This window comes from Amphibalanus amphitrite, unplaced genomic scaffold (genome assembly GCF_019059575.1).
Source record: "Amphibalanus amphitrite isolate SeventyFive unplaced genomic scaffold, NRLGWU_Aamphi_draft 000237F_arrow, whole genome shotgun sequence".
Lineage (NCBI taxonomy): Eukaryota > Metazoa > Arthropoda > Thecostraca > Balanomorpha > Balanidae > Amphibalanus > Amphibalanus amphitrite.
In genome coordinates, this window is record NW_024881732.1 from 708,955 (window position 1) to 736,827 (window position 27,873).

Genomic DNA, 27,873 nt, shown 5'->3' on the forward strand with positions numbered 1-27,873 from the left:
GTGCTGCGCCGCTGCGCTGACTGTGGCAGGAGCCGGCGGCGGCGTGCCGCAAGACTTTAGCGTGGTCTCGCTTTGTGTGCTGCGCCGCTGTGCTGGCTGTGGCAGGAGCCGGCGGCGGCGTGCCGCAAGACTTTAGCGTGGCCTCGCTTTGTGTGCTGCGCCGCTGCGCTGGCTGTGGCGGGAGCCGGCGACGGCGTGCCACAAGACTTTAGCGTGGCCTCGCTTTGTGTGCTGCGCCGCTGCGCTGGCTGTGGCGGGAGCCGGCGACGGCGTGCCACAAGACTTTAGCGTGGCCTCGCTTTGTGTGCTGCGCCGCTGCGCTGACTGTGGCGGGAGCCAGCGGCGGCGTGCCGCAAGACTTTAGCGTGGCCTCGCTTTGTGTGCTGCGCCGCTGCGCTGACTGTGGCGGGAGCCGGCGACGGCGTGCCACAAGACTTTAGCGTGGCCTCGCTTTGTGTGCTGCGCCGCTGCGCTGGCTGTGGCGGGAGCCGGCGACGGCGTGCCACAAGACTTTAGCGTGGCCTCGCTTTGTGTGCTGCGCCGCTGCGCTGACTGTGGCGGGAGCCGGCGGCGGCGTGCCGCAAGACTTTAGCGTGGCCTCGCTTTGTGTGCTGCGCCGCTGCGCTGGCTGTGGCGGGAGCCGGCGACGGCGTGCCACAAGACTTTAGCGTGGCCTCGCTTTGTGTGCTGCGCCGCTGCGCTGACTGTGGCGGGAGCCGGCGGCGCCGTGCCGCAAGACTTTAGCGTGGCCTCGCTTTGTGTGCTGCGCCGCTGTGCTGGCTGTGGCGGGAGCCGGCGGCGGCGTGCCGCAAGACTTTAGCGTGGCCTCGCTTTGTGTGCTGCGCCGCTGTGCTGGCTGTGGCGGGAGCCGGCGGCGGCGTGCCGCAAGACTTTAGCGTGGCCTCGCTTTGTGTGCTGCGCCGCTGCGCTGACTGTGGCGGGAGCCGGCGGCGGCGTGCCGCAAGACTTAAGCGTGGCCTCGCTTTGTGTGCTGCGCCGCTGTGCTGGCTGTGGCAGGAGCCGGCGGCGGCGTGCCGCAAGACTTTAGCGTGGCCTCGCTTTGTGTGCTGCGCCGCTGCGCTGACTGTGGCGGGAGCCGGCGGCGGCGTGCCGCAAGACTTTAGCGTGGCCTCGCTTTGTGTGCTGCGCTGGCTGTGGCGGGAGCCGGCGGCGCCGTGCCGCAAGACTTTAGCGTGGCCTCGCTTTGTGTGCTGCGCCGCTGTGCTGGCTGTGGCGGGAGCCGGCGGTGGCGTGCCGCAAGACTTTAGCGTGGCCCTGCTTTGTGTGCTGCGCCGCTGTGCTGGCTGTGGCGGGAGCCGGCGGCGGCGTGCCGCAAGACTTTTATGGTATTGGTGATCAATGATCATTCACATTCGTGATCGTGGTAACCTCGGTTATTTGCCGTTTGTGAGACTGTTTGGCGCGGTGAGAACTGATATTTGCAGAGCTGAGTTCGGACCGAGCATGTTGGTTCTGCGCTGTTGGTTACTACTCTGTGCTCGTGGTAAATTCACATTATCATTTATACAATTAATGACAGCTCAAGTTTCGCCTCAGTTTTGCGTGTGAGTGGTGAAGCTTGTTTCCGTTTTAAAGTCGTTAATGTGTGTTTTGTGCGCATATTTTTAACCCGGACTTCTTGAAGCATTGAGATGAATATACGAATCGCTGGGAGGGATGCAGATTTTTGGCTCCTCATCAAACTTCCGAATGGATGGTCGAGACAGATTTTTTTGGTGCATTCTCCATCAGTAGGTCAACAAGTCACGTCGATGTCAGGTTAAGTCTGAGACAAGTCACTGCATTGGGTTTAGAGACCAGCTAACGTCATTCAATATTGGAGCGTCCGAGTTCTTAAATGTATGTGGAAACCACTGAACTCTAATGGTGGAAACCGATTTCGCTGCGTGTGGTGGGAGGGTGCTAGCAGCGGCCGTGAAACGTCGCTCACGACGACGTACAGTACGCCGGGATGTCATATAATTAAAACTTTCAGAAAGCGCGTTCTCTCGGCCTTCATTTACACTGGAGATAATAGGTGGACAACCAGCACCATTTCAGAGTTATTTTATTTACAGAAGCGGTTTTGCATCAAAGTCCCTGCCGTAAGTGTTGTGTCTATGCCTGCCGCTGGATATTCGGCATCAGGAATATAGGTATAGTTGCGGATGTAAAATAAGAAGCGATGCCAAAATTAGATCAACCAGGAAAGCGACTCTGCCTAATTCAATTCTATCCATTTTCTCACAAATACGCCTATGCTTTACTACGCGGATAATATGCTATTTCTATTTACTGGTAAAGACTCAATTTATAATTTAAGCCTTTTGATAGCTACTTGATTATACAGGGTGTCCGGATAGTTCTGGCGCTTTTCAACATTTTCTAAAACAAATGCCATTGGTTCATAGATACTAATCAATGGATCAAAACAATGACCAGGGACACCAAGCCACATGCTTCCGCTACGTGCTCATTCAATGTAACCACCGTCGGCGCCGACGACGGCCTCGACGTAGGGGAGGAAGCGTCTGCGGGTTTTGACGATGCGGGGCATTTCCAGGTCCTCCCATGCTGTCATGATGCGAGTCTTCAGCGACTCCAGGTTGGGGTGAGAAATGGCCTAGATCCTGTTCTACAAAACGCGTAGCACGCCTTAGTCGAGCGGGTCAGGTTAGGAGAATAAGGCGGCCTAATCTCATTTCGCCACGGTGATCTGGCCCGGCAAGCTCCTCTGTCAGTTTAGCTTGAATGGCGGCGGCGTTGTTGGAGGGTGCTCTGTGCTGTTGAAATGCGAAGTGACCCTTAGGGCATGTCGTCTTGACCCTCGGGTTGATGTGGCTGTCCAGGAACCCCTCGTGGGCCAGCCTGTTATTCATTTATTCGACATTGACGAAGATGATGGGACATTTTTGTCCATCAGACCCCCGCACTTTCTTCGATTGCCGCGTTGAAATGCTGCTCCGTTCCCATATCGCGTTCGAAACGGTCTGAGGATATTTTTTAAGGAATTCCCGAGTCGAAATAAACCTTTACCTGCTAAACCATTCATCGAAAAACGCCGCATCGCGCTGCAACTCGCGCCTCGTTCAAGTCGCACCCGGCCGCCGCGCGCAGGCATTCAGCGACAAGGCGCATCTTCGCCCATCTACCCATCACTGAAAACGATTTCAAGGTCATATTTACACGACCCCTGGCTGAGCAATCAACGAGGGGTCATGTCTGTGATGATTGGCTGAATGTCCAATAATCACAGCGCGCGTTACACGGGGTCCAAAAGAAGCGCCAGGACTTTCCGGACACCCTGTACATTGAATAACACATTATAATGATTATATTTTGACACAATGTAATAATATAAAGTGTCAATTTATAATAATAGAATTTGAAACATTGGTTAATTTTTAATGTGAACGATATGTACCGTACGCAACTGTTCAAAAGCAGCACACGCATCAATCAGCTGACGCCACATTCCCGGTGGCGCTGCTCACGGTGCACGCCTGCCTGTGGCTCATGGACTCGGAAAGAAAAGAAACGTGCAGACCTTGGACTGTCTTTCTTTCGATTCCCTAAAGATGCAGCCATCCGAGCAGCCTGGGTGCACAGGTGTGCTAGAAAAGACTTTTATCATCCGGAAACAGCATCTGTATGTTCCCTTCATTTTACTGTTGACGACTATGACCCTGGGGCTAGGACTAGGAGTTCTATAGCCTTGCTTGGTGAAAAGAAGCCAATGTGAAGCCAAAGCTGAAACCTGATGCGCGACTCCACCTACGCCTCAGATACCTGAACGGCAAACTGGATGCGGCGTGGGAGGAAAGACGGGCAGCCCAGCAAGTCCGCCAGAACGCCCGAGGCTCCGGACTTTAACCTGTGAGCTGCTGAGAGGGGGAGGGGGAGGGGCGTTAACACATCGCGCGTTGACATTCAACAAAATCTTAAAATTCAATTTTGGCAATTTCTCGTGACTTCTTCACGACCATGATACGTGTATTTCCCAAGCTGATCTTTTTTATCAAAGAAATACTTATTATAAAATTAGCGTCACCACAATCATTCTAAGCTCAAAAAGTATTTTGAAAAAAAAAACGTATCATGTGCTGCGAATGCCGGTCCCGTAGCCCAGTCGGTAGCAGGGTATGTAGAAGAACGGGTACACCAACGACACGGAAAGCGCCCATTTTACCTGGATGAGTTACATGGTAGGCTATATATTTTTCGAATATGGAAAAATAGAGTATTCGGTTCTGAAGAGTAAAGCCAAACTCATAAAGCAGTTATTTTTAAATCATATGTATGTACGAGAAATAACATACTAACCATAGTTTAACACTTAGTATAAAGTTAAATGAAAAGCGCATAGTTGATACTAAGATGGAAGGAGTTAATGGAAGGCAGAAATGGCGCAGCTGTTTCATACTAAAATGGGTTCGCAAGCTGGATTTACGTGACGTTGGCGACATCTATTTATGTAATCGGGGACGCTAATTGGCTGATCGAGTCCGTGAGCAGTATCGCTGACTTACGCTAGTACAGGGTTGAGGCTATGTGCGCATGCGCAGGAACTTGTGCTCTCATGGAGGGGCTTTTGGTACCTCGGGCAGCGCCCAATACTTTTTGGACCTGTTATGACCTCCGCATCGAAAAACGCTAGATAAAAAGGTTGTAGAGGAAGCGTGAGGCTACCTTTCCCCACAATAATATTGGCACTTTATCTTTTAGCTTACGTGTGGGGCTCGCCCGAAAAAGGTCAATTTAACATGCAAATCCTACGGGGTAGTAGTTTTTGAGCGCCCATTTGGCCTAATGGTACCAACTGTTACTGGCTACCCCTGGTTCGTAGAGCGTTGGACTCCGCGTGGTGAGAGCACGCGTTCCTGGTTGTAACAGTCCGTTTTTGCGCTTATTGGTCCTCGAGTTACCGTCGATAAATGTTTCGGAGAAACATAATGTGCTGCTCGTGTCGGGCGGCTAGGGTGTTCACCTTCAAGTGTTCAGTGAGGTCACGATAAACAAACGACACCCCGCGTACATGGGAGCGGGCACAGAGCCAAACCAGAAACTTCTCCTGCACACGTTCAATCCGCTGCATGTGTCCGCGCCGCTCCACTCCACACTACACTGCAGTACGTACTCCAGTATTGAGCGGACGTTGGCGTAGTACGTTGATAAAATGGCTGTGTTTTGACATGTCAAGCGAGTGTCCACGTTTTCCTGTCGCAAATGTCCGCATAAGTAGACCTAACGCTCTGTTAGCTATGCATACGGTGTACTCAACATGATCTCCAAACGTAAGCCTTTGGTCCAGAAGAACGCCCAGATCTGGAATTGGATTGGATTCGAATAGGGCTAATGTTAAAATGCCAGAATCAAGGGAGCACGATGCCCCCCGTTCCGCCGCGTATGTCGCCATCTGCACAAGAGGTTATCGATGTCGGGCGGCGTGTGGGGCGCCGCTAAGCTTATGGGGGTGCACTTCGACGTGACGGGGGTTCACTTTCAGGGGATGGGGATTGGGGATGCTCCTGCAACCCCATACAATTAGAAAGTTACACCGCTGCTCGTATGTAAATTTACTCCATTGTTCCCAATGAACTCGCACGCTTGCCTCGCTCACTTGTAAAATACCGTGCATTTTATGCACACTCCTCAGGCAAAAACATCAAATTTTTACAACAAATTTTCCACTTTTCCTCTAGTTCTAAGACCATGAAAGAGAAGCCCAACTGCAAAAGGGCCCGCTTGCAAGGGGAACCCATCGGACCACTGTGCCCCATCCCATCCAAAGTATCCAAGTAATCTGGCTTCGCCCCTGTCTGTGTGGTAGATAACCCTTAAGTCTAATTTTATTAATTTTTGATTTGGCTCATTTTAGGGCAATTGCCTAGTGTGGACCGACGGGCACATGCCAGAGGACGTGAGAAGATTCCTGCAAGACCAGCTGCAGGGCGACCCGGAGCAGGCTCAGCCGGGCGCAGACCCAGAGGCGTCCTCTACTGGACTTGAAGCTGACGACACAGATTGGGGTAAACTTTGATTTAGGCACACCGTTTCCAATGTCAAAAGCCAGTGCGTTCAATTTAACTCATAATGATCTTTTTTCACCCGATCATTCATCATCACCAGCCTAGTGAAGCAGTTGTTCCATCACGCTAACGAGTTTTCTTGCGACTGCTCACAACGCGTCACTTGGAAAGATATAAATAAAAGGCTGGGTAATGTCCAATAGCCTTTTTAACTTAAAAACACTTCATGTGTTTATTTATTGCCTAGGAAGTCACAATATTTTTTTTTTTGGCTCGTATGCTCGATGAATATACAGTATTTTTAGGTCGTATGCTCGGTAAATATTTATTTTGGGCGTTGCAACTTCATGCCATGATGGATTGTTTCAGTGACCCTGGAAGGCTACGTCATGTGCAGCTGCGGCTCGATAAAAAACAGAGAGCAGCTGCGCAAGCATATCTTCTATACCAAGAGCGAAAACGAGACGGCCCACACCTCCTACGTCGTCGCCCTCCGGGAGCATTTCCCGGATGTCCTGGTGCTCCGTGAGGGGCCTAAGAACGAGACGTAAGAATGCTTACATCTACTCTAAGATCCAATAAACAAACGACGTGCACAGAAAACTTAAAAATGAAGTAGGTAAATCTGAAGCAGAGATGTCAGTATTAGGCACATGATGGCGTCACCAAACACAATGTCTCTTTCGCAACATGAATTTGTCTCCGCCCAGGGTTTGCCCAGAGCTTTAACCCACGCCGTGGTAGGACGTTTTTACTTTCTCGCCCTCCCCTTTCAGAATATTCGCAGATGACTCAAAACGGCAACGCGACTCTCCACATTTTTGGCGCATGTCTCTAAGACGCTCAGAGGCTGACTGAAGAGAGGTGGGCGCAAAAACGCTCCTAGCACTCCATGAAAAACGCCCACCACCAGCACGGCGCGGGTTAAGATCACCAGTTTGTCCTGAACTCTCCAATAAGCATGTTTTGGGAAAACATATTTCTTACTTAATTGCGTCATTACAGAACACTGACATGTCCGGCGCCCGCCTGCGACTACAAGGCTCGCTCTGACACCTGGCGGAAAGCGAGCGCCGCGCTGGGCGCCCATGTAAAGCGCCATCATCCGGGCCTACCGAGGGACTACCTGAAACGTAGAAATAACACGAGCGTGGTAAGTGACGTGTCCCGTACGGCTAAGCAGTTAAGCACGCACAGCACCATCTCAATTCAACACAGCATGTTGAAAGTAGAATATTTTCTTGAGCTTTCTTCATGGACGGATAATATGACAATATAATAACCGTAATATAATAATAACGGATATAATAATATGTTCGATATTTGAGGTCTGAATGAGAAAATGTTTAATGGTTATTTATTTACGGCGATGCGTAGCCAGGACACCGGAGGCCGCGGCAGCTCTGGGGCTCCTGCTATGGCGGGGAGCCGAGCCGAGGGCTGCCGCCGCCACCGCCACAGCTCCGCTGGCAGCGCCCGGCCCAGCCGCCACCGCCACAGCTCCGCCGGCAGCGCCCGGCCCCGCTGCTCCACCCGGCCCCGCCGCCACCTTTATGCCAGCTTACCGGCCTGCCTTTGACCACCGGGTGGTGAAAGTGAGCACCGAACCAAAAAATATTATCGCACGCTGTCTCACATCACCGATGTTTTATTGTTTTAGCCTATTTGCCATTTTTTGGAATTAATCGCTTTGAAAGTCGCGAAACGAACAAATGGAAGAAATTAAATAACCTGCAAACCAATCCTTTCGTAAAGTACCCATAAGCCCGTTTCCACCTTTCCTTCATATCCTGTATTCCTTTTGCCTTTCCAAGGCGGCGGACATCAACAAACAATATGCCGCCGTATTAACCACGGTGGTCAGAGAGGCCGGCATGGCTCTGGGGCCGGACAGCGACACGCCGGACTGGCGCCACATTGTGGCCGACCCCGAGAAGGTGGTGAAGGTGAGGAGATGTATAAGCACACTTATGTGCACTTTTCAATGCTTATGTTGGTACACACTTATGCACACTAATGTAAATCATTTGGAGGAGTACGGCCTGGAGGTTGAAAAGCGAGCGGTAGTGATATCGCAATAACGTGTTTATCTTCGCTAAATTTAATGTGATCTTACAAGTATGCTAAACCAACCTAAACCACTTAAGTATAGGTATTACGTATACCCTATTACGTATCCACCCGCGCCGCGCTGGCGGTGGGAGAGGTAAAAACGAATCCTCCAGTTTTAGTTTAAAAAAAGCAGAAGCTATCCACTTGATGCTCACTATATCCCATCCCCAATAAATCTTTATAAATGGATTAGCAATCCTGTTACAAACTGATTTTTCCATTTTTTTTTCAACAGGACATGGACGTCATACGGGAGACGTTTTACACCAAGGTCCCCACCGCCCATCTACGCGCCGCAGCACTGAGTTCTTGGCTGCGCTATTGTTCCGGCGCAACGCTGGAGCACGCCGAGTGTCTTGATCGCCCAACGATTTCAGGCGACAAGGGACCTTGTGCAGCACACCATAAAGGCGCACAAACGAAGTAAGACTAAATCCCTCGTCTTATTTTACGCACATTTTCATGTCTCGTCGAGACGCGTCCAATGGAAACACGCACTAGTGACGCCGATTCCGAAGGGGAGCGGACTCTCGAAACCAACCAATACGCGGCCAATCTCTATCCTGCCTGCAGCGATGAAAATTACTGAGAGTTGTTCAGCGCCAGCTTGTGCAATACCTTGAGGCGAACAGACTCTTGTCAAACACCCAGCATGGCTACAGAAGCGGTCACAGCACTGAAACGGCCCTCAGTGTGATATCTGACCGCGTCCTCCGGGCAATGGATGCCGGAGAGATATCTGTGCTGGTCCTGCTAGACCTGTCCAAATGCTTCGATGTGGTGCCGCACCAGCAACTCCTGGACAAACTCGCGCTGTACGGTGTAGATACAGAGCGGTTCGCGGACTATCTAAGCGGTCACACGCAGCAGGTGCAGACGCCCGGTGGCACAAGAGGCGAGCACTTGCGATCTAGAGTGAAGCCCAACACCATTGGTGTTTTCAGGGCGGATCACTCGGCTGCACTAGTAAACGACATGAGTCTGTACCTCCCCGAAAACATCCATGTCGTGCAGTTCGCAGATGACACTCAGCTGCTTGTCAGTGGCACGAAGAGTGATCTACCACAGATCATTGATGGTATTGAACAAGCTGTCGACCGTCTGTATGCATGGTTTTGTACCAACTGTATGAAACTCAACGCGGACAAAACACAGGTTCTAGTGCTTGGTACTCCAGCTATGTTGCGAGGACTGCCACCAATCGCAATCAGTCATGGGCGCTATCATACCTGACTCGAGAGTAGTTAACTAGGAGTTATTATGGACAGCCACATGAGCTTCACAGCTCACGTAGATCATCTGACCGCCAAATGCACTGGGATACTGATTGGGTTGTTGCATGCAAAGCATGTCATGCCTGCCGACTCTCTGTCAATCATCGTTCAAGCTCTCGTGAACTCGGTCATTAGGTACTGCATGTCAGTGTACGGAAATTGTGGGGAAACAAAGCTGAACAGAATTCAAAAACTGCTGAATTTTGGCGCCCGAGTCATCAGCGGCCGCCGAAAATTTGATCACATTCACGATGTACTTCGCGACTTGCATTGGCTGGATATCCACACCACCTTGTCAAGTATCATCGGATTTGCATGCTGCATTCCAAGTGCATTCTGTCGTCACTACAGGAAGACCAGAAGCTATTGCGAGCACGATTGGGCACACAGCAGAGCACACGTACCAGACGCGTACTGTAGGCCACCATGCGTTGCCCGGGATACGCCTGAGGCGGGACGTCGACGCCTGTGCTATGACGCTGTCAGAGACTACGATCGTCTGCCGTTCCGTGTCGACGCGAGAGGCTTTAGGCGCTGCCTGCGACGGCATCTCTTGAGAGAGCAAAATGGTTGTGGGTAGAGTAAGTGGATCTTGGCCTGTCAATACTGCCTATAAGCCTGTACCATTCTTATTTTATCAAAATGACGAGTGGCAATGAAAACCCATGCTTTATGGATTTGTCGTAAATAAAGAATCTGAATATGAATCTGAATGATTTATCATCTGACCTTGAACGGTCTTAAAAAATATATCAGGTCTAGGTCATGACCTGGCCGGAAACGGTCATGTTACATATCAATCGATCCGTATCGTCAAGCTGAACACATCTGAGGTCTTTTCATTGCTCTAGCATGTCTCCATCACAAGTAATTGTTTAAAGAAAACCTTAAGAGCTTTCATGACCTGATATGACCTCAGGGTCATAAGGAGAGGTCACGGGTGCGATTTTTTGGTTCATAGGCCAGTTTTACCAAAAAATACCAGCCGGCCGCTGCAATAAAATATCCAGCCGAAAAAATAGACGCCACACAGCCACGAGTTTCACCAACAAAAAAAAATTCCAGCCGACTTCGGACGAAAATTATACCCTGTTACGATATCATTACGGTATGTCAAGGAGGTTAATAAATCATTTAAAGCATGTTTTCAATTAAATTGAAGCGTGATTTCTAATGCAAATGCTATATAAATTTCTAAATAATATTATTGTAAATTATTTCATATATTTTCAAGAGTAATAACAACAAAGTAGAGCATTATAAACTTTCATATCTATATTAACATTCTGGTGCCCAGCAAAAGCCAATACAATACAAGACTACCAAATTGTAAACGTACGTCATTTATAAAGGTGACGTAAGGAATCTTGCATTGAAGGTGGATCTTTTTTCCTGTCAGCCTATTATATACATTTTTATAATACCTTCAACTTGCTATTAATCTTTTTGTCTGTTTTTAGTCGCACCTTGTAGAAAATCATCGTGAAGACCGTGAACGCAATGTGTGGACCTCCAGCTATGATAGTAGATGGGACCCACTCCAGCGGCGGCGGAACACCTTCAATTAAGGGAGCACTGCTGACTTTTGGTCCCATTCTTTCCATGCAACGCCCATAGGGCTGTTAAAATGTCAAAATCAAGGGGGGCACGGCCACGGTGCCCCGGTGCCCTACCCGTTCCGCCGCTTATGAGTCCCGCTCCCGACAGATCCGGGAGCCGCACCTCTCCTAGCTTTCAAAAGAGCGGCAAAGAAGCGGCCAACATTGCTCCCAGAGGCGCCACCTGAAGCTGGACGGACAGTTCCGGCCCCCGCCGAAGTCAGTTGGTAGCACTGCTGCTCCACGGCGTACATTTCCTACCAGCCCATAGGGTTTACATGTTAAATGGCCTGTTTTCGGCGAGCGATATCTCGGTCAACCTTTGAAGGAATCAATGGTTCTTAGTCTCAAATGATAGATCGATGAATTTTCTTTCGACAATTTATCTACCATTTTCCACGAAACCCAGCCGATCTTCTACGGAGTACAGGGTTAAGATTTCTCTGCACGCCAGCACCCGCGATCCGCCTCTCCGATCGTCGGCGCGCGGTCATCGGTAGCGCAGACGGTAGCGTATCGGGCTACGGATCCGAGGGTCGTGAGTTCTAATCCTGGGAGCGCCGCGTGATTTTGGCTAGAATTGAATGATGTAGAATGTAGATTCTTGAATGTTTGCATCAGGGGGCGTCGAAGTCTAGTAGGAAAATCTGGCAATCCCCGGCGTGACGTAACGTCGGGGATGACCGACGGCACCTTGCACTGAAAGATACGGCAGAACGGCTATTTTTGAAAAATGATTAAAAATACTTGGGTGCTGTTATGACACATTAAACGCTTATCTTCATGTTCCTCATCATGTGATGAAGCCATATCCGTGGTCGAAAATAGCCGAGCCCCTCCCAATTTTCAAACATCGACCTTATAAGCAAAGGATGTAAGCGTAATCCTTAAAGGGACTATCCCACCTTCTAAAATGTTGTTAAAACCGGTTAAATTGTGCCCGACTTTATAGATTGGATGACCAGGAACACGTTTCTGGCATTAATTCTTCATTAAAGGTAGTGTGCCACCTTTGAAAGATTTCCCGTTTTATTTTTCCTAGGATAAGAAGATTCTGTTTTTACCTAATATCGCAAAAAAATCAAAAATGGGCCTGGAATAGTGCCTTTTTCGCCTAAAAGTTTATCGGTTTTTAGATATGTATAACAACTGTAGTGGGCTCACCTGCAAACAGGCGTCGGGCAACAATCGCGAATGCGGCGCACTTGTGACAATAAGCAAAGGTCATTATAGTGTTACGACCATACGACGTACAAGAATGAGTTATCAGCTGTCTAATCGTAGACAACACAATGTCGAGCCTTAAACTGTAAGCCTGTATTGGTATTGTTTCTTAACTTTGGCTGTCGAACATTAATTTGTGGTCTGAAATATGATTTTATGTAAAATAATTGATATGAAACAGCCGTCTCTTAAGTTATGACCCCATTACACCACACGCAAGTGGCAGAAATGACAATGATCAGCTGACGCATTTTTCTTGGCCGAAGTCAGAGCGCGCGGCCCGACGCACCACGCGTATTTGGAAATTCCGACCTCGACGAGCATCAGAAGCCACCTAACAGGCGTGTTCGAAACCGCAGATGATGATGAACGGGTTTATCGAAACTTGATTGGATGAGCCTATCGGTAATAGCGATTTTAGTGTGCATTTATTGTTCATAGTGGTGTGAAATGTGGTTGGGGTACGACCGACAACCCGTCGGGGCGAATTTCGCACTGGGGTACTCAAAATTTGAAGAATTTAAGACGTTTCCATAAGTTTTGAAGGTATGGATAAGTTCTAAAAATCCGGTTCTCCTTATCCGGGTCATTAACTCCATATGGTCCAAGAAAGCTGGCACACTACCTTTAAACATCTTAGGCTTCCCATATTCCAAACACAAACTTTCAAATATGTGACGTCACAGCCCAAAAATTACCTCCTTCCCCAGGCCACATTACTGTCATAAAGCTGATTCTTTTTACTCTGTAGGCACCACAACAAAGTTCAGACCAAGTTTTAAGCGATTTTTCAACGAACAAACCCATTTAAATCAGAATGACTAAACGAGGTGACGTCACACTAACGGTCGCTCCATGTTGAAGATAGGGCCTTGTACAAGGCCCATTTTCAAATGAAGGGAACGAATTTCTTCAACACCAAGAGGCCGCGGGGGTTGCAACCTAGATAGATAGTGGTTTCTGAACCTCGCCGCAAACTTGGCTATCTCAACTCAAACCCCATGTTAAAGGGACTATCCCACCTTTAACATGGGGTTTGAGTTGAGATAGCCAAGTTTGCGGCGAGGTTCAGAAACCACTATCTATCTAGGTTGCAACCCCCGCGGCCTCTTGGTGTTGAAGAAATTCGTTCCCTTCATTTGAAAATGGGCCTTGCGCAAGGCCCTATCTTCAACATGGAGCGACCGTTAGTGTGACGTCACCTCGTTTAGTCATTCTGATTTAGATGGGTTTGTTCGTTGAAAAATCGCTTAAAACTTGGTCTGAACTTTGTTGTGGTGCCTACAGAGTAAAAAGAATCAGCTTTATGACATTAATGTGGTCTGGGGAAGGAGGTAATTTTGGGCTGTGACGTCACATATTTGAAAGTTTGTGTTTGGAATATGGGAAGCCTAAGATGTTTAATGAAAAATAAATGCCAGAACCGTGTTCCTGGTGATCCAATCTATAAAGTCGGGCACAATTTAACTGGTTTTAACAACATTTTAGAAGGTGGGATAGTCCCTTTAAAGGTGGGATAGTCCCTTTAAGGGCGACTTTCCCTTACATATCTGTACATATGCGTCCTTATGGAAATCGGTAGTGTGGCTATAAGCGACGCGCGCGACATCTGTGGGGCGACTGTGGCGACACCTGGTGGCTGCTTTTCTGCTGTATGTAGGTATTGGGGTTTTGCCAGATATAGCTCCTACTGCTACACCACTATGTTGACCCAATACTAGAAAGTTATTTTGCCCGTAAATGGCAAGAAAATTAAAAGTTTATTTATAAAATTTCTTATAAATATTTACGAGATAATAATGAAGAAGTTTTGATTGATTAATTATTTAAATATTCAACCGTGAAACTATATTCTGGTAGGTTTAGTAGAAATTAGTCCGTGCAACCTTGTATTTTGGGCCTTGGTTTGCATAATCAATTATTAATAGCTAATTGAATGTAGCTGCCCACTAATCTGCCCCCAAAACCTGTTAAGAAATTTAAGAAATGAACGTCACGTGCGCGTCACGACTGCCCACCATAAGCGCTACCATATTCTAGTTTGAACTGACTTTTTGCTAGTCCCGACCACATATAGTAGGTTTGCTAGTAGTTATACTAGAAATTCCTACCAAAGTTCGTCCTACCCATCACTCAATATACCCTGGGACAGTTCCGCTGCCGAGCGATAGAACTGCGGTGCTACGAGTCGGCTTCGCGTGCACTGCATTAGCACCTTCTAGCGGGAGTAAGAGGGCTAACGATCTCGCCGAGGCCTATATAAAGCATTGTGCCAAGGAGAGTGTCTTACCTTAGGAGAATACCTACCCAGATTAACTGCACCACGGTCATTGCAGGGCTGAGTTTGAAAGGTGTACAATTTTGTAGGATACGGGTTTCATTGGCTACATGTTGTCGTGAGATCCATACAGATCATAGGTCCTCCACAAATTTTTGCCCGCTAGATCCACAGAGATCATAGATCCTACCCCTAAATTTTGTCGAGAGATCCATTCGGATCATAGATCCAACCCCTGAATTTTGTCGAGATATCCACTCTGATCATAGATCCAACCCCTCTATTTTGTTGAGAGATCCACTGAGATCATAGATCCAGCTCTCGGATCCATGCACATGTCTGCTAACTGGGCCGTCATCCAATGCTAAAACTACAGCGTGCGGCAGGGAAAAGGCGAAGCGAGAAATGATTCATCTGGGAATTATCAATTGCTTCCAAAATACAGAAAAAAAACATGGTGCCACTGTGTCAACGAACTTTTGGGACACCCTATTACTAACAGTTATCGATGTTTGGGACACCCTATTACTAACAGTTATCGATGGTTACGGTGCCTTCAAAATGTATACCCATTCATACTTTATTTCTTCCAGGCCGATGTGGGGCGAGAGGAGAGATCCGATGACGATGACGCCCCGGACGCCATCAACCCCACGCGACGCCAGCTGCTCAACGTCCCCTCAACGTCCCGAACGCGGCGCCAGCTGAGGACGACGGCCGGCCGATACCACGGCCACCACGGCCGACAAAGGTCGTGGTGGAGGGCCGAGGAGCTGGCGGTGGTCGCCGACTTCGCGGCGAACCCCTCCAAAAGGTTCCGCGACATCGGGGAGCTGGCGGCGGCCCTGCCAGGACGCTCATCAGGAGCAGCTTGGCTCAAAGTGAGCGAACTGAGGAACAAAATGGGGCCAGTGTGATGGCCGCCACCATCAAAGCCGCCATCGTCGCCGTCCCGGTCGTTTTGTACCTCACTGAGCCGCACGGGAAGTGTGAGAGACTGGGTGAGAGCGAGTGGGAGTGAGCGCGTGCTGCGCCGGCGGTGCGCGGGCGTCGTGACCTCCGAGTTTCTGTGGGCCGCGCCGGCGACTCGAGCTGTTCATTCTTGTGTTTGTGATATGTTGTAGAGTGTGTGGTGGCGATTTCGTGTCGCTAAGCTCGGCGAGCCGGGCGTCAGCGGTAGTTTTGTCTGCATGTCTTGTGTTTGTCGGCGGTAATTTTGAACCGCGGGCCCGCAGAGCTGGCGGGCAGGCGGGACAGTGAGCGACGAACGGACGGTCTGAACGGCGCAGCACGGACGCTGGGATCTGCGACGTGTGGTCTTAGAGCGTAACGGTGGATGTGTCAGTGTGAGTGCGTCCCCTGCACCGCGCCGGGGCGGTTCCAGCGCCACTCCGTGCTTGGCGTCGCAAGGCTCAGCGAGCCGGCCGCAGTGCACTCTTAGAGCTGTTTACGAGCCGCAGGGAGCATAGCCCGGGCCACATGCCACAAGGACCTAGGCTTTTCGACGGCGGTTCATTTTTTTGGATGCTGAAATATACGTTAGCAGTGTTAAAAAAATGGGAAAATGAAGTTTGTTTAGAGACTAGCTTTATAAGAAATTAAAAATTAACTGTCGAACAGGCTAACTATCTATACCAGAACTTGATCACGCTTTTGGCAAAGTTGGCAAGCAAGACTGGTCATTGGATAACCTTCTTAGGCAGTCTGTCTTTCATTCCTGTGGACGTCAAGGCCGGGACAATACAAAGTCGGCTACAAAACGAACATCCATAGGCATAGATCAACAGAACATGGGCTGCTTGCGCTCGTAGGTATCAACGTAAAAGCAAAACAAGCAGTCAGCTTCAAAACAAAATACCCAAACCATACATAGGTACAAACCAGATACAGGTATTCTCCAGCCCAGTGACTACTGAGTATATACCTGAAGCATTAGAAGTGCTCTTCAGTCCTCGCTAGCCTCACCAGGTGTGAGTAAAATTGTTTTAATTTGCATTTTAATTTCTTTATTTCTTTCAGAAAATGACCTTAACTCAGCTTATGTGGGAAAAGGTCATATTCTCCCTTTAAATCTAAGCCAAAACAATATCCAACAACTGTTGTATATAAAACAATGTCCTTTTATAAGTTTCTTCGAGTGCTTCTTGTGTGCGCCCCCAAATGATCCACCGCCAAACAGCTATTCAAAACAACTCAACCTCGATTTTACGTAGCTTTTCATCTGGAATTCGTTTCGACAGAGGTTATCGTCGTCTGTAAATTTGCTAGCTAGGTATTTTAATGGTTACCTAGCTAGTTATTGTATTCAGTAAAACCTAGGTATTTTGTTACCAGAAGCCTTGGATCACCGTATAATGGGTGGCAGAGCAGTTCGTAAATAGGTTCAGAATGGGGGAGCTTTTGAAGTCACAAGAAAGTAGGGGAGAGTGGGGCACATTCGTGCATGGGGCACATTCGTTTTCAGCAGTTTATGGGAACACGAGTGACTGCACGAGCTCAAGGTAAATTATGGAAATATGTCTATCATTGCCGCCCTTCGTTCACCGTAGAAGACAACACTGTACCTGCTGTCATGCTTGATAAAAACGCAAATTTGTAATATTCGTGAGCTTTCCAAACTTTTCTCATATTATCCATTTTCGTGATCCTGACTCGGAAATGTAGTTCAGCTTTTCAAAATTGGGGGTGAAGAAGCTCACTCTATTCACGGAACTGCTGCAAACCTGTTTGTTGAAAAAGTGTCATTTTTTTCAAAAAGAAATTTTGAAATATATTACTAATAACGTTGTGGGGCAGGTTCGTGTACGCACTGCCTGGGGGCACATTCGTGCATATTTTTTTTTAGTTTTTGCGATTTATGACTTTATCTGTAGTAGGTTTCTCTAATGACGCTCGCCTGACTCAGTCTCGACTGCTTGCGACGTCGTGACGAGCAATTCACGCGAACTTGGCGAGGTCACGGAGGCCGGCAGTTGGCACATTCTTGTTGGCCAGCCCATTCTTTCTACATATGTTGTGCAATGCATTCTTGTCGAAAGGAATCAAGTGAAATGACCCCCTGCCAATTTCCTTTGGTAAATTTCTGGTAATGCCCGGTAATTTCTCGAACTTTGCAGGGTGAACGGAAGTGCCCCACCTCTTGAACGAATGTGCCCCATAGGTGGGGCAGTTTCGTGCAAATGTTCAGAGTTATTAACCCTATTAGTGGCAGGGGGGGTTGTTTTTATCCACCCCTCAGGTTTTTCGGGAATATCTCCGAAACCGCTGAAGCTACGATGCTGAAATTTTCTGACTTTTCCTAAAACTAAATTGGGCTTATTCCCTGAAAATTTCAAGTTCATAACTTTATCAGGGGCGGCTCCAGAGCACTGGGAATTGGGGGTCCTATTCGTGAAGCGAGTCATTTGGGCGAAGATCATGATGCTGCACCAGTTTTACGAACAGTGAATGAAAGGTATCATGTGATAACATATACAGTTATTGTGCATCCTCTTTTGACACGTTTTTGCTATAATAGGCGGATCCAGGCGTCCAAAAAGGGGGGTTATGTTTTACCTCCCAACATAGGTGCCCTGACACCGCCTATGCATGACCAATACAATTGTAGTCGTTCTCTCATAAGAAAATTGTAACATAACAAGACCATTACCACCCTTTTTAGAAGCAGTACCAACAAAAACCTTATTTACTATACTTTTTGTGTACCCCCAATCTCAATGATCTGTATCCGCCTATGATTTTTGAAAATGCATATTTTTAGGATCCATGTGAATTCCTGGTTCATTCTCTATCGATCGGCAAAAGTTGCGTTAGGATTGGTTCAGAAACCTGGCCGTGATAAACAGTCTAAAATGTATCTGCAATTTGCCCGTTTTTACCCCCCTCTACCCCCCCTGTTGACATTTTTTAATTTTTATTTTTTAGAAATGTAGATCACGTTGAGCGAAATCGAATGCCGTTTGAATTTTGAAAATCGGCCCGTTAGATCTCGAGATATCAAGGGGGGGTCGTAAACAGCCCCCCCCCCTGCCACTAATAGGGGTATACCAGGAGCCTGCCACTAATAGGGTTAAAAGTCATTTTTTCTAATGGAAGCAATAATTTTAGAGGATAACTTTTAAAGAGGAAAACTATCTGCAATAGTTCCTTTCCATACTACAATCAGCAATTTTGCCATTGCACTAACCAAAGAACAGATATATGGGTTTATCCATTTTTTGCACGGATGTGCCCCACTCTCCCCTACAACGGGACAAACCTCACACAGCCTTGCGAGGAAATGCAAATCCTTTCCTCTCCTAGCTGGTTCAACCCCAGTCAAGCCTAGTGATAACATGTTGCATGCCTGCCTTTCCCATCTCGCAACAGACATGGCCTCAGCAGGCTCCCTCCCCGTGAGTGAGACAGCTTAGGTGCCCCTCCCCCCGGACAGGTCAACCCGCTCACGACCAGCGAGAGCGAGATCCTGGGCCAATGAAGCTTTATCAGAGCATCGCATCGCAACACACGGCGACATTGCGACAACCGGGCTGCCCCCTGCACCCTGCACCTCATCCCCAGCTTCCAGCGCGCCGCATTCCGCGGGCCGCCCGGTCACGTGATCGAGCTGGGAGTGACGTCAGCGCGCCGCTATCACGGCAGGCGGGCGGCCGGCCGGCAGCGGCGCTGGTGGGTGCGGGCCGCGCGAGTCAGATCGAGTCAGCCGCGTGCGACAGTGTTGCTCGGGGCTGATCAGTGACCGCTGCAGTCGTAACGAGCTAGTTGACGCTAGTCGGAGCTGGTCTTGCAGGGCGGTGGTGACGCCGTCAGCCGCTGTTTCAATTGGACGGCTGAGCAGGATTTGTGCTGGAACTGCGCCTTGGAACTAACCAGTGCTGCTCTTGTGCTGCCAAATCGTCATTTAGTAGAAGCGGTGGTGTTGAGGAAGAAAAGCACTGAGTCCAACAATCACAGGTCCAACAATCAAGTAAGTGTGCTATGTGTTTCAGCCCATATGAACAGGTGCTTCGGCTCAGTCACGGGGGTGGAGTACCGTGTTCATTATTGCATGCAGCGAACAAATGAAGAGATGCAAATGCGCGCAATGCACGTTTGCGATTTGCAAATGACGGAGCTTTTCTGGAACTCGGTTCGACCTCTGTCTTGCCGGCGGTAGCCAAGCCATGGTTCTGAGCCGTTTGCAATCACCCTACGCTTGACTGGCGAATCCGTTTCCGCCCGGGCGGGCATGCGGTGCGGTATGCAACATTGCGTGCCATCCTCCCATCGACCGTGAAGTGGTGCTCAGAGGGGCCTTTGATCTGCTAGGGAGTGTGATGACAGCTGAGCCTCACCTGACATGGATTAGGATAATACGATGTGTGTTGTACCGGTTACCGTTGTTGGAATTGGTAGGACATGAGTCATGGTTGTCTTCGTGGTCTAGCTGCAGTGTGATAGATGTGCCCCGCCCACTGCAGTGGCTGTGGGCAGCGCCGCGCTGGTGGCCGGGCCCAGGCGGCTGACGCGTTATCTGTTGACACAGTTGATAGGATCATCTGTTCATTGTTTGTTGTTCATAGCACAACGGCTTTCATTTTGACCGTTCGTCATGCATGTGACGGCGATCTTACTTCTTAGTGCTGACACAAGGAGGAGACGCGACTCTGAGACCGGCGATTCCGCCCCCAACCTTGACCAGCCGGGACCATCGGGACTCCCTCCCCCGGTGACCCGCGAGACCGATAGCGAGTCGGACGACTCTGATGGTCCACCGACCTTTTCTCTCGCACACACTCATTTGATGGATTATGACGAGGCCAAACGGTTTGACTGGGTCGTCTTTGATGACACAGAGAGAGACCCTAACTTTCACGACTCGGATGCGTCGTCCGAGTGCTCAAAGAGCAAAAGTCCTCCACAAAACTCACGCCGAGCGCCTCCCCGTGAGGCGGGTCCTCCCGCCGGCACCAGTCCCGCCGAGGCCGGGCCAGTCACAGACTGAGTGCCCCCGTCGGACTGGACGGTAAAACGGGGATGGCTGTGGTGCCCTAAATCATCAAGGGGTTTCAGCAGACGATCGCTATCGCATCATGTCCGTTTCTGCCGGTCCTGCCCCCTGGACCTCGAGCGCAAGGCGCTAGCCGAGGTCCAGACGTGGCAGGCGCCGATGGCCGAGGAGCAGATCACATGCTCCTGTGACACAGTCATACGAAAAACCGAGAAATACGGCCTGCGAAAGTGCGTGCAGCGGCACGTAAAAAACACAAAGGCGCACAAAGGCGAAAACGTAACATCGACGACCGACACGGTGCTAAGCAGCGCGTACAAAACTGTGTCGACATCCAAGGGCACCGCAGCGACCACCGGCTTTCCGCGTGTCATACAGACGAAACCGTCACCGCCACCGTCACCGTCGCGGTCACCACGTCGCGCCCCGAGCTGTGACCCCGAAACTGCTGGTGGAGCTCGCGCCTCCGCCAGCACCGGTACCTCGGGCGGGAGTCGGGACGCGGTTTGTGTCCCAAGCTGAACGCGTTCTGGGCAAATCCATTTCGCGAATCGGCAAGCATTGCCCTCATATGACCGTCGAAATCATGGCTGAGGGTATGCCCCAGGCAACCCGCCGCAACTACCAATATCACCTCAAGTCACTGCTGGTCAAGGCAGACCTGCTCACCGACATAGACGGACTCGAGTCGTTCGATTTCCGTTACCTGCTCGGGTCGCCCACAAACGTTGAGAAAGTTCGAAAGGTGTTGAGCACCACCTTTCTGCACCACAGCGGGACAGCTCACATGCTGAACGCGATAAAATATGTGTTGTCCATCATCCCCCGTCGAGTATTTGTGCTCGGTGACGATTTGGCGATGGAGTGGAGCGGGCTCGTCAATATCGTCACCGAGACACTGAAAGGCGAGGAGGTGAGCGCACGCCCGAAAAAAAACGCGCCGAACGTGTCAAACGGGTCGCCGAGCGCCAGCTCGAGCTAGAGGCCGACATCGGCACAAAACGCCGGGTGGAGGCGCGGCGCTCGGCGATCCGTTGGATGACCCAGATGCGAGACGCCCTGGAGGGGACTGGGGAGACGGCGGCCCTAGTCGACCCGGAGAGCCTAGCTCCCACCTTTAGGCAGGTTCTTTTCGTTACCGCGGGGCTGATGCACGGACAGCGGACCCAGGTCTATTCACAGCTGACCGTCGCTGAATTCGAGAATGCGCGGCGCCAACCGAGCGGGTCCTACGCCGCCGTCAGGCTGGCGGGCAAAGAGGCGGCGATGTATGGTCCCGCCACCGCCGTCTTCCTCCCCCCAGAGGTGGAACTGACAAAGTTCTACCTGGAACGGCTGCGGCCGTATCTCACCACCCAGGCCAAAAGTGACGCCCTCTTCCCCGGCCTGCTGGTCTATCCATCACAGCAGTCAGAGGCAGTAGCGGAAATCTTTGGGGAGGAGGTTCAGTTTCTGATGGGAAAGCAGCTTCGCCGCTGGCATGTCACAGTGGTCGAGGAAAAATACCGGCAGGGCAAAGTCACCAAGCAGCTGCGCGATGACCTCTGCAGCTTCCGCCGACACTCGGGCGGAACCGCGAAAGCCGACTATGAGCTGGTGTCGCGGCAGACCCGAGACACTCTCGCGACACATAACCTCTTGACATTGAAATGAACATCCTTAACATTTGTGCATGTAGGGGAGAGTGGAGTAAGATGCCCAGGGTGGGGAAAGACGCCCCACCCCCTCTAGCGGCGAAAGAAAGAATCGAACCTGGAAATTAATGTTCTTGGCGTAAAGCGGAAGCCTGCCTTGTTAACTGCACACAAATTTGCGAAGCTCAGTCGGGCAACGGCTGGCTGTGATAGCATGTTTTTTGTTTGCTGCTTTAAAACAACTTTAAAAGATGTTTTGTAGTCAAAACATTGTAAATATCAAAGAAGGTAAATAATTTTTATGTCCCTTGCTATGGTCGTGATACATTACCATGCGTGTACTGTGTGAAACAGTTTGTTTCAGGGTGTATTTTTATGGCTAACAAATTGTACTGGTTTCTCGGCCCACACAGCGACTTTTTGGGCGGCATCTGACTCTGAGAGCCCTCACGACGGCCTCTGTGGGCCCCATTATTAGCTCCAAAGCCCCTCACGACATCCTTTGAGGGCTCCCACGTTGGCTCCACGGGCCGCGCTGGCATCTGAAGTCCCCACGATGGGCTCGAGGGCCCTCAAGCATCATGAAGACCTAAAAGGGCCCCACAGCGGTCTCCGAACGCCACCACGGAGGCTTGTTTGGCCGCGCTGGGCTATGATGGCCCTAACGATGACCTCTGAAGCCCCTTGCGACTACTTTTGAGGGCCATTGCGATGACGTTTAGTGTCTACTGCAGGCTCAAAGGGATATTGATTCGTTCAGGCGATTCACGTGCCCATTTATGTCACTTATACTCGTAGTGTAGGGGGGCATCTTCCCCAACGCCAGGAGGCGTCTCTCCCACCCTGTGGGGTAAGATGCCCCCTTTCACTTCTTCAGGAAAATGCTTAATAGCAAAACAGTTATCATAGTTCAGGCACGAAGTGACATTTTTGGAGAAAAATGACGCCGGCTTCCGTTGAAACTCCAAGTTTTTGCTTTCCGATCGTCATTTTCAAATAATATATAACAATGCAAAACCCTGGGCATCTTACCCCACTCTCCCCTACTTTGCAAATGCAATCTAATCCATCATCATCATCATACTTATTTAGCATTGGTTGTACGGCGAGAAACTAAACACTAATAAATACAACATGTGAGTAGCCTAAGTAGGCGGCGAGATGCCTCGCAGGTATAGCGAGGCCGTTCGGCATGCGTGCGGCACATACGCGATCCGAGTTCACAGGACCACCGGCTGCGAGCTCCATCACTTCACTGCCGTGAAGCTGCCATTACACATATTATGTTACATCCATAGGCAAATAACGCGGGTGCTACGCGTATACGACGTGCATACCTGCACAGCTCTCACCAGCAGCAGTAGCAGAGGGCAGCAGTAGGCAGCAATAGGTAGCAGTAGGCAGTAGGCAGTCCGCAGAGTTTCCAAGTGCAGTGGCTGAAGTATGGGCACAGTGAACACGCCATGATTTTTCCAGCTCTGGCTCACGGGCCGCCCGGGCCTTCCCTGTCAGCAGCTAAGAAAGAAGGAAACCGTGGCGAAAGTAATGCGATGCTGATTTCGATCACCGCGGCGAGTTCGTGCCCATATCCGACATGTAAAACCGCAGTTCGCTGATGAAATCGCTCTGAAGGACGCTATTGGAACATGGATATATGCGACATCCGGCATTCTTTCAAATTAGTGTCCGATTCATCGAAACGATTGACGTGTATATGCAGAGGGTGAATGGCAGTCGCCCCGAGGTTTGGCGACGAGCCAGGAGCCGGAGTCGGAGTCATCATATGCTGCCGTCACAACGAGTCTCTGGGACGTGTGTCGTATGGGGGGGGGGGTACGAGAGGAGGCCAATGATTCCCATTTTTAAGATGCTAGGTCATTGGTTTGACCTTCCAGGTCAGGTCAATGACCCAAAAGTCGGGAAAATCTGGACGTGTTATACTCTGTTCCGTTTCAAGCTTGCAGCCGAAGTGCCCTGCTGAAAGCAGTGCGTGATTTCTGTATATACAGCTCTTACATTTTAAGACGCAAATTCTTGAGCGGAGGAGCGATCTGCCAAAGAAACTCCGACTGCAAGCTTGATATGGAACAGACTATAGAACGATGTAGACTATGGGGTTTGTCGGGGTGCTGATCACGAATATCAGTTAGTTTTGATCCAGATGATGTCTTCATACATTTAGCTGATTTAGGTCAAGTCGGGTCATGTCAGGTCAACCAGTAGGGGTCCTGTTGGGTATTCGTAGGTGTAAACCGCCTCTGTCAGCTTCGTAACATGTTACGAAGGCATCAAAACTACTTCGTAAACATTCAAATGGTTGAGAAATTCGAATTCAGGTAAAAAAGTAGCATAACAACATATAAAACTTAAAAGTGAACCGAGGTCATCAAATGTCATTGACCTGACCTGACCTTCAGGTGACCTTATGCATGGGAGCAACATCATATCACATGTTTGAACGCTTGAAACCACGAAAAGACTGCAAACGCGCGGCTAATGCGAGCCGGCATGTCCCGAATCGCGATTCCGGCCAAACATGGTCTCGAAAAGTAGGTCACAGGTCAAAGGTCATTTGGGTCATGGCCATGAAATTTTCAGGGTAGCCGTAGGTGTACAATGGATCAATTAGAGGGGGTACTGAAAGTTTCGTCGCAATCGGCCGTTTTTTACACGAGTTATTCGTGAAAAACCGAGGTGGGGTCCATTCGACCCCTACAAAAGGGCGAGGGTTAAATAGCCTTCATGTGACGTCTGTAGCACATCACCTGTCTGCACCTGTCTACCCAGTATGCGGACACGCTCTGCCTGACTTTTTCGGTGAACTTTTCGTCGTCGGGGCTAAAAATGTTATAAGTAATCTTATTAGTAAAGCCAAGAAATTGGCTGACTCCACAATGGTGGAACAGAAACAAAGCGTTTTGACTTTTGGTCTAGGTTTGAGGTGTCCCGTAACCAATTGAAGATAGCGTTTCATGTTCAGAAGTTTAATTAATTATTGATAATGATTGTCAAATGTCCATTTCCATAATTTTTCATTATAATTACGCTTCATTTTGTATTTGTCAATTTTACAGTTGTCTGTATCTATTTTGCATTGATGGTTGGTCCGTGTCTGCAGCATCGGCCATGAACCCGGAGCTGATGTACAGCCCGATGTCGTCCTCCTGCCGAGCCGTGCTCATGTGCATCAAGGAGATGAACCTGCGGGTGGACCTGAAGAAGATGGACATCCAGAGGAAGATGGAGCACATGATGGCCTGGTTTGTCAAGGTGAGCGGTGGCCTCGGCTCGCATATTGTTAGAAGCTTGTTTAGTGAACTTATCCCAGTTTTAGGTTGTGAGATAGACCTTTATCTGCAGAAGTCTATTTTTGTGTGATTTGATGTAATTTGTCATGCGAGGGACTGCTGTTGTTTATTTTCTTGATGTTTCTATTTGTGAGCGGTTTCGAATCCGTCGTGGAAGAGGTGATGTTATCGTCGTCGTCGACTTTATGAGTAATGACATTAACCCGCGCCCTGCTGGGGGGGGGGGGGGATGTTTGAACAGTGAAAGCCCCCTGCGACTTTTCACGAATATCCCAAAATCCGCGCCGCCATTTTTGGCATGCCTCATCATGCGTCTTTTTTACACATGTTAGTAAAATTTCAGACCAGGGTCTCTCAAGGTCAGGTCACCAGGTGAGGTCACGTGACCTCACCTCAAAATAAGCTATAATGCTTGCCATAGCTACGAGTGAGAGATCACTTTGAAACTTTAAGCAATTCATGAAGGCAACAAAATACAGAATGTATAATGCCACATAATTTTGACATCTGTGACCTAAGGTTAGGTCAATTTGCGATCTCTCCATGATAAGTCAATGGGGTAGAATTGAAAGGCGCCTTTTCTGACGTACGTCATTTAAAAAACTTGGGTTACAGGCAAACATGACACACTAAACCGGGAAATGGCTCCCGTGCCCCCCCCTCTCTCTCTCTCTCTCTCTTTCTCTCTCTCCTTATGTTCCTGAGGCCATCTCAGGTCACGATAGGTATGCAACATTTTTCACTAATAAGTTTTGATAAAGGCGTTTAAATTTAATTTGTTAAAATTTTGCAACCTGTGCGAAATAGGTAGATTATTAGAAGATGTGCCAGAAACAGTGCCGTCTGTTTAGATATTCGCGAAAAACACTGCGACAGGGTGTTCATATACCCCTCTCCCGGCAGGGCGCGGGTTATATAAAGGGTTTTATTTTCGCCACTGAAATGAAGCACGAAATGTGCAAACCAACACGTGTACTACCGTATGTGTCTCTGGAGTGCGAGACAAATGAAAACGCGATTTGTTATTGACGATATGCTTGACTAATGAATGGTGGATACCCGTTGAGAGCTGGGGCCAAAATAAATATAAAAAGTTAAATAGGTACAATCCTGTTCCTTGTGATAACGATACCAGACATATGTTAGACGATCTTAACGCCATGTGCTTGTGAGCTTGTGATCATGGTATGCGTCTGCAATTTTGGCCATTGCTAATTTATTTCAGCATTATTTGGTCATATTTTTGTTTTACTTTTTTTCAGTTAAATCCCCAGCACATGGTGCCAACGCTTCAGGACAACGGATTTGTTCTCTGGGAAAGGTAGGTGCCAGAATTATTGGTCTCCAGACACTCACGCTATTAACCCTCGCACGACCAGGCCATTTCTCATAACACGAACGACCAGGGGGGGGGGGTTGTTACGACCCCCCCCCCTGGCGTTTCGAAACGGAAGGTCGTAGAGCTTAGCAGAAAAACCAACGGATTGCTCTCAACGAGATCTCGCGATTGGTGGTATATTTTTTGGTCCTAGGTCAACATTTGACCTACTTATGACCGGTCAAAGGTCAAATTTTCCGAAAAAATCAAACTTTTTCAACTTTCCGCGGCGATTGCGGCAAAACGGTGGGAGATATCGACTTGAAACCTTCACTATCGTGTTCCTTGATCAATTCTCTATCGTTTGGTATGTATTTCGTTTCCCTAGCTCTAAAAATGGCGCGTTGGGAGCGCCGGAAGTCGGCAAGGTCACAGTCGGCGGCAGAAATTCGAAAAATCAAAATTTAAATTTTTGAAATTTGATTGTATTTTTGGATTTGGGAGGTCCATTTGCTCCCTATAGAAGCTAATATTGCTGCATATTCCCATTGAGGTGACAAGAATTAGCAAAATAGTGGTTCGGGCGCTTTTCAAAAATAGTACCGGACGCTGTTCCTTTTGTGACGTCATAGCTCCGTGACCTGACCTGACCCGGTCAATTTTCTTGCACCACACGATAGCCAATGCTTGCCCCAACATGCATGGGAAGTTTCATCATGATCCATCAAACAATGTGGGTATCACCGGCAGAAAACCTAGGGATTCGGCGCACACGTTTGGTAACTGTCGGCCGGAGGCTGTACCTCTTATGACGTCATAACTCCGTGACCTGACATGACCCGATCAATTTTTTTTTGGCAAAAGATGCGCAAATGTTGCCCCAGAGGGTATTGAAAATTTCAGCCCGCTACGACAAGCCGTTTAGCGTGCACTTCGAAAAAAACCTCAGGGGGGGGGGGGTTGATACAACCCCCCCCTAGGCGTTCTAGGGTTAACTGTACTCCCATTTGATTTCATAGCCTCTTGCTGAATGTGTATGCTAGTTGTTTGTTCCTGCAACGTAAAATCGAGTCTCTTTTGACGATATTTTGTTCTGATATCGTTTGCAA

At 49.2% G+C, this 27,873-nt stretch overlaps 1 protein-coding gene and 1 long non-coding RNA gene across 2 annotated transcripts in view; both read left to right on the plus strand.

The window, feature by feature from the left end:
* Positions 1 to 7,818: 7,818 nt before the first annotated feature.
* On the plus strand, positions 7,819 to 16,012 carry LOC122386021. The gene is made up of 3 exons (XR_006257312.1): positions 7,819 to 7,975; positions 8,377 to 8,564; positions 15,109 to 16,012. It is a non-coding gene; the product is annotated as an uncharacterized LOC122386021 (long non-coding RNA).
* A 3,117-nt stretch (positions 16,013 to 19,129) lies between these two features.
* Positions 19,130 to 27,873, plus strand: part of LOC122386020 (glutathione S-transferase D4-like) — a 52,054-nt gene continuing 43,310 nt past the window's right edge. The window contains exons 1-3 of the mRNA XM_043374802.1: positions 19,130 to 19,481; positions 25,257 to 25,408; positions 26,709 to 26,767. Of these exons, the coding sequence (XP_043230737.1) occupies positions 25,265 to 25,408; positions 26,709 to 26,767 (203 nt within the window). The 5' untranslated portion in view covers positions 19,130 to 19,481; positions 25,257 to 25,264. The remainder of the gene's footprint in view (positions 19,482 to 25,256; positions 25,409 to 26,708; positions 26,768 to 27,873) is intronic.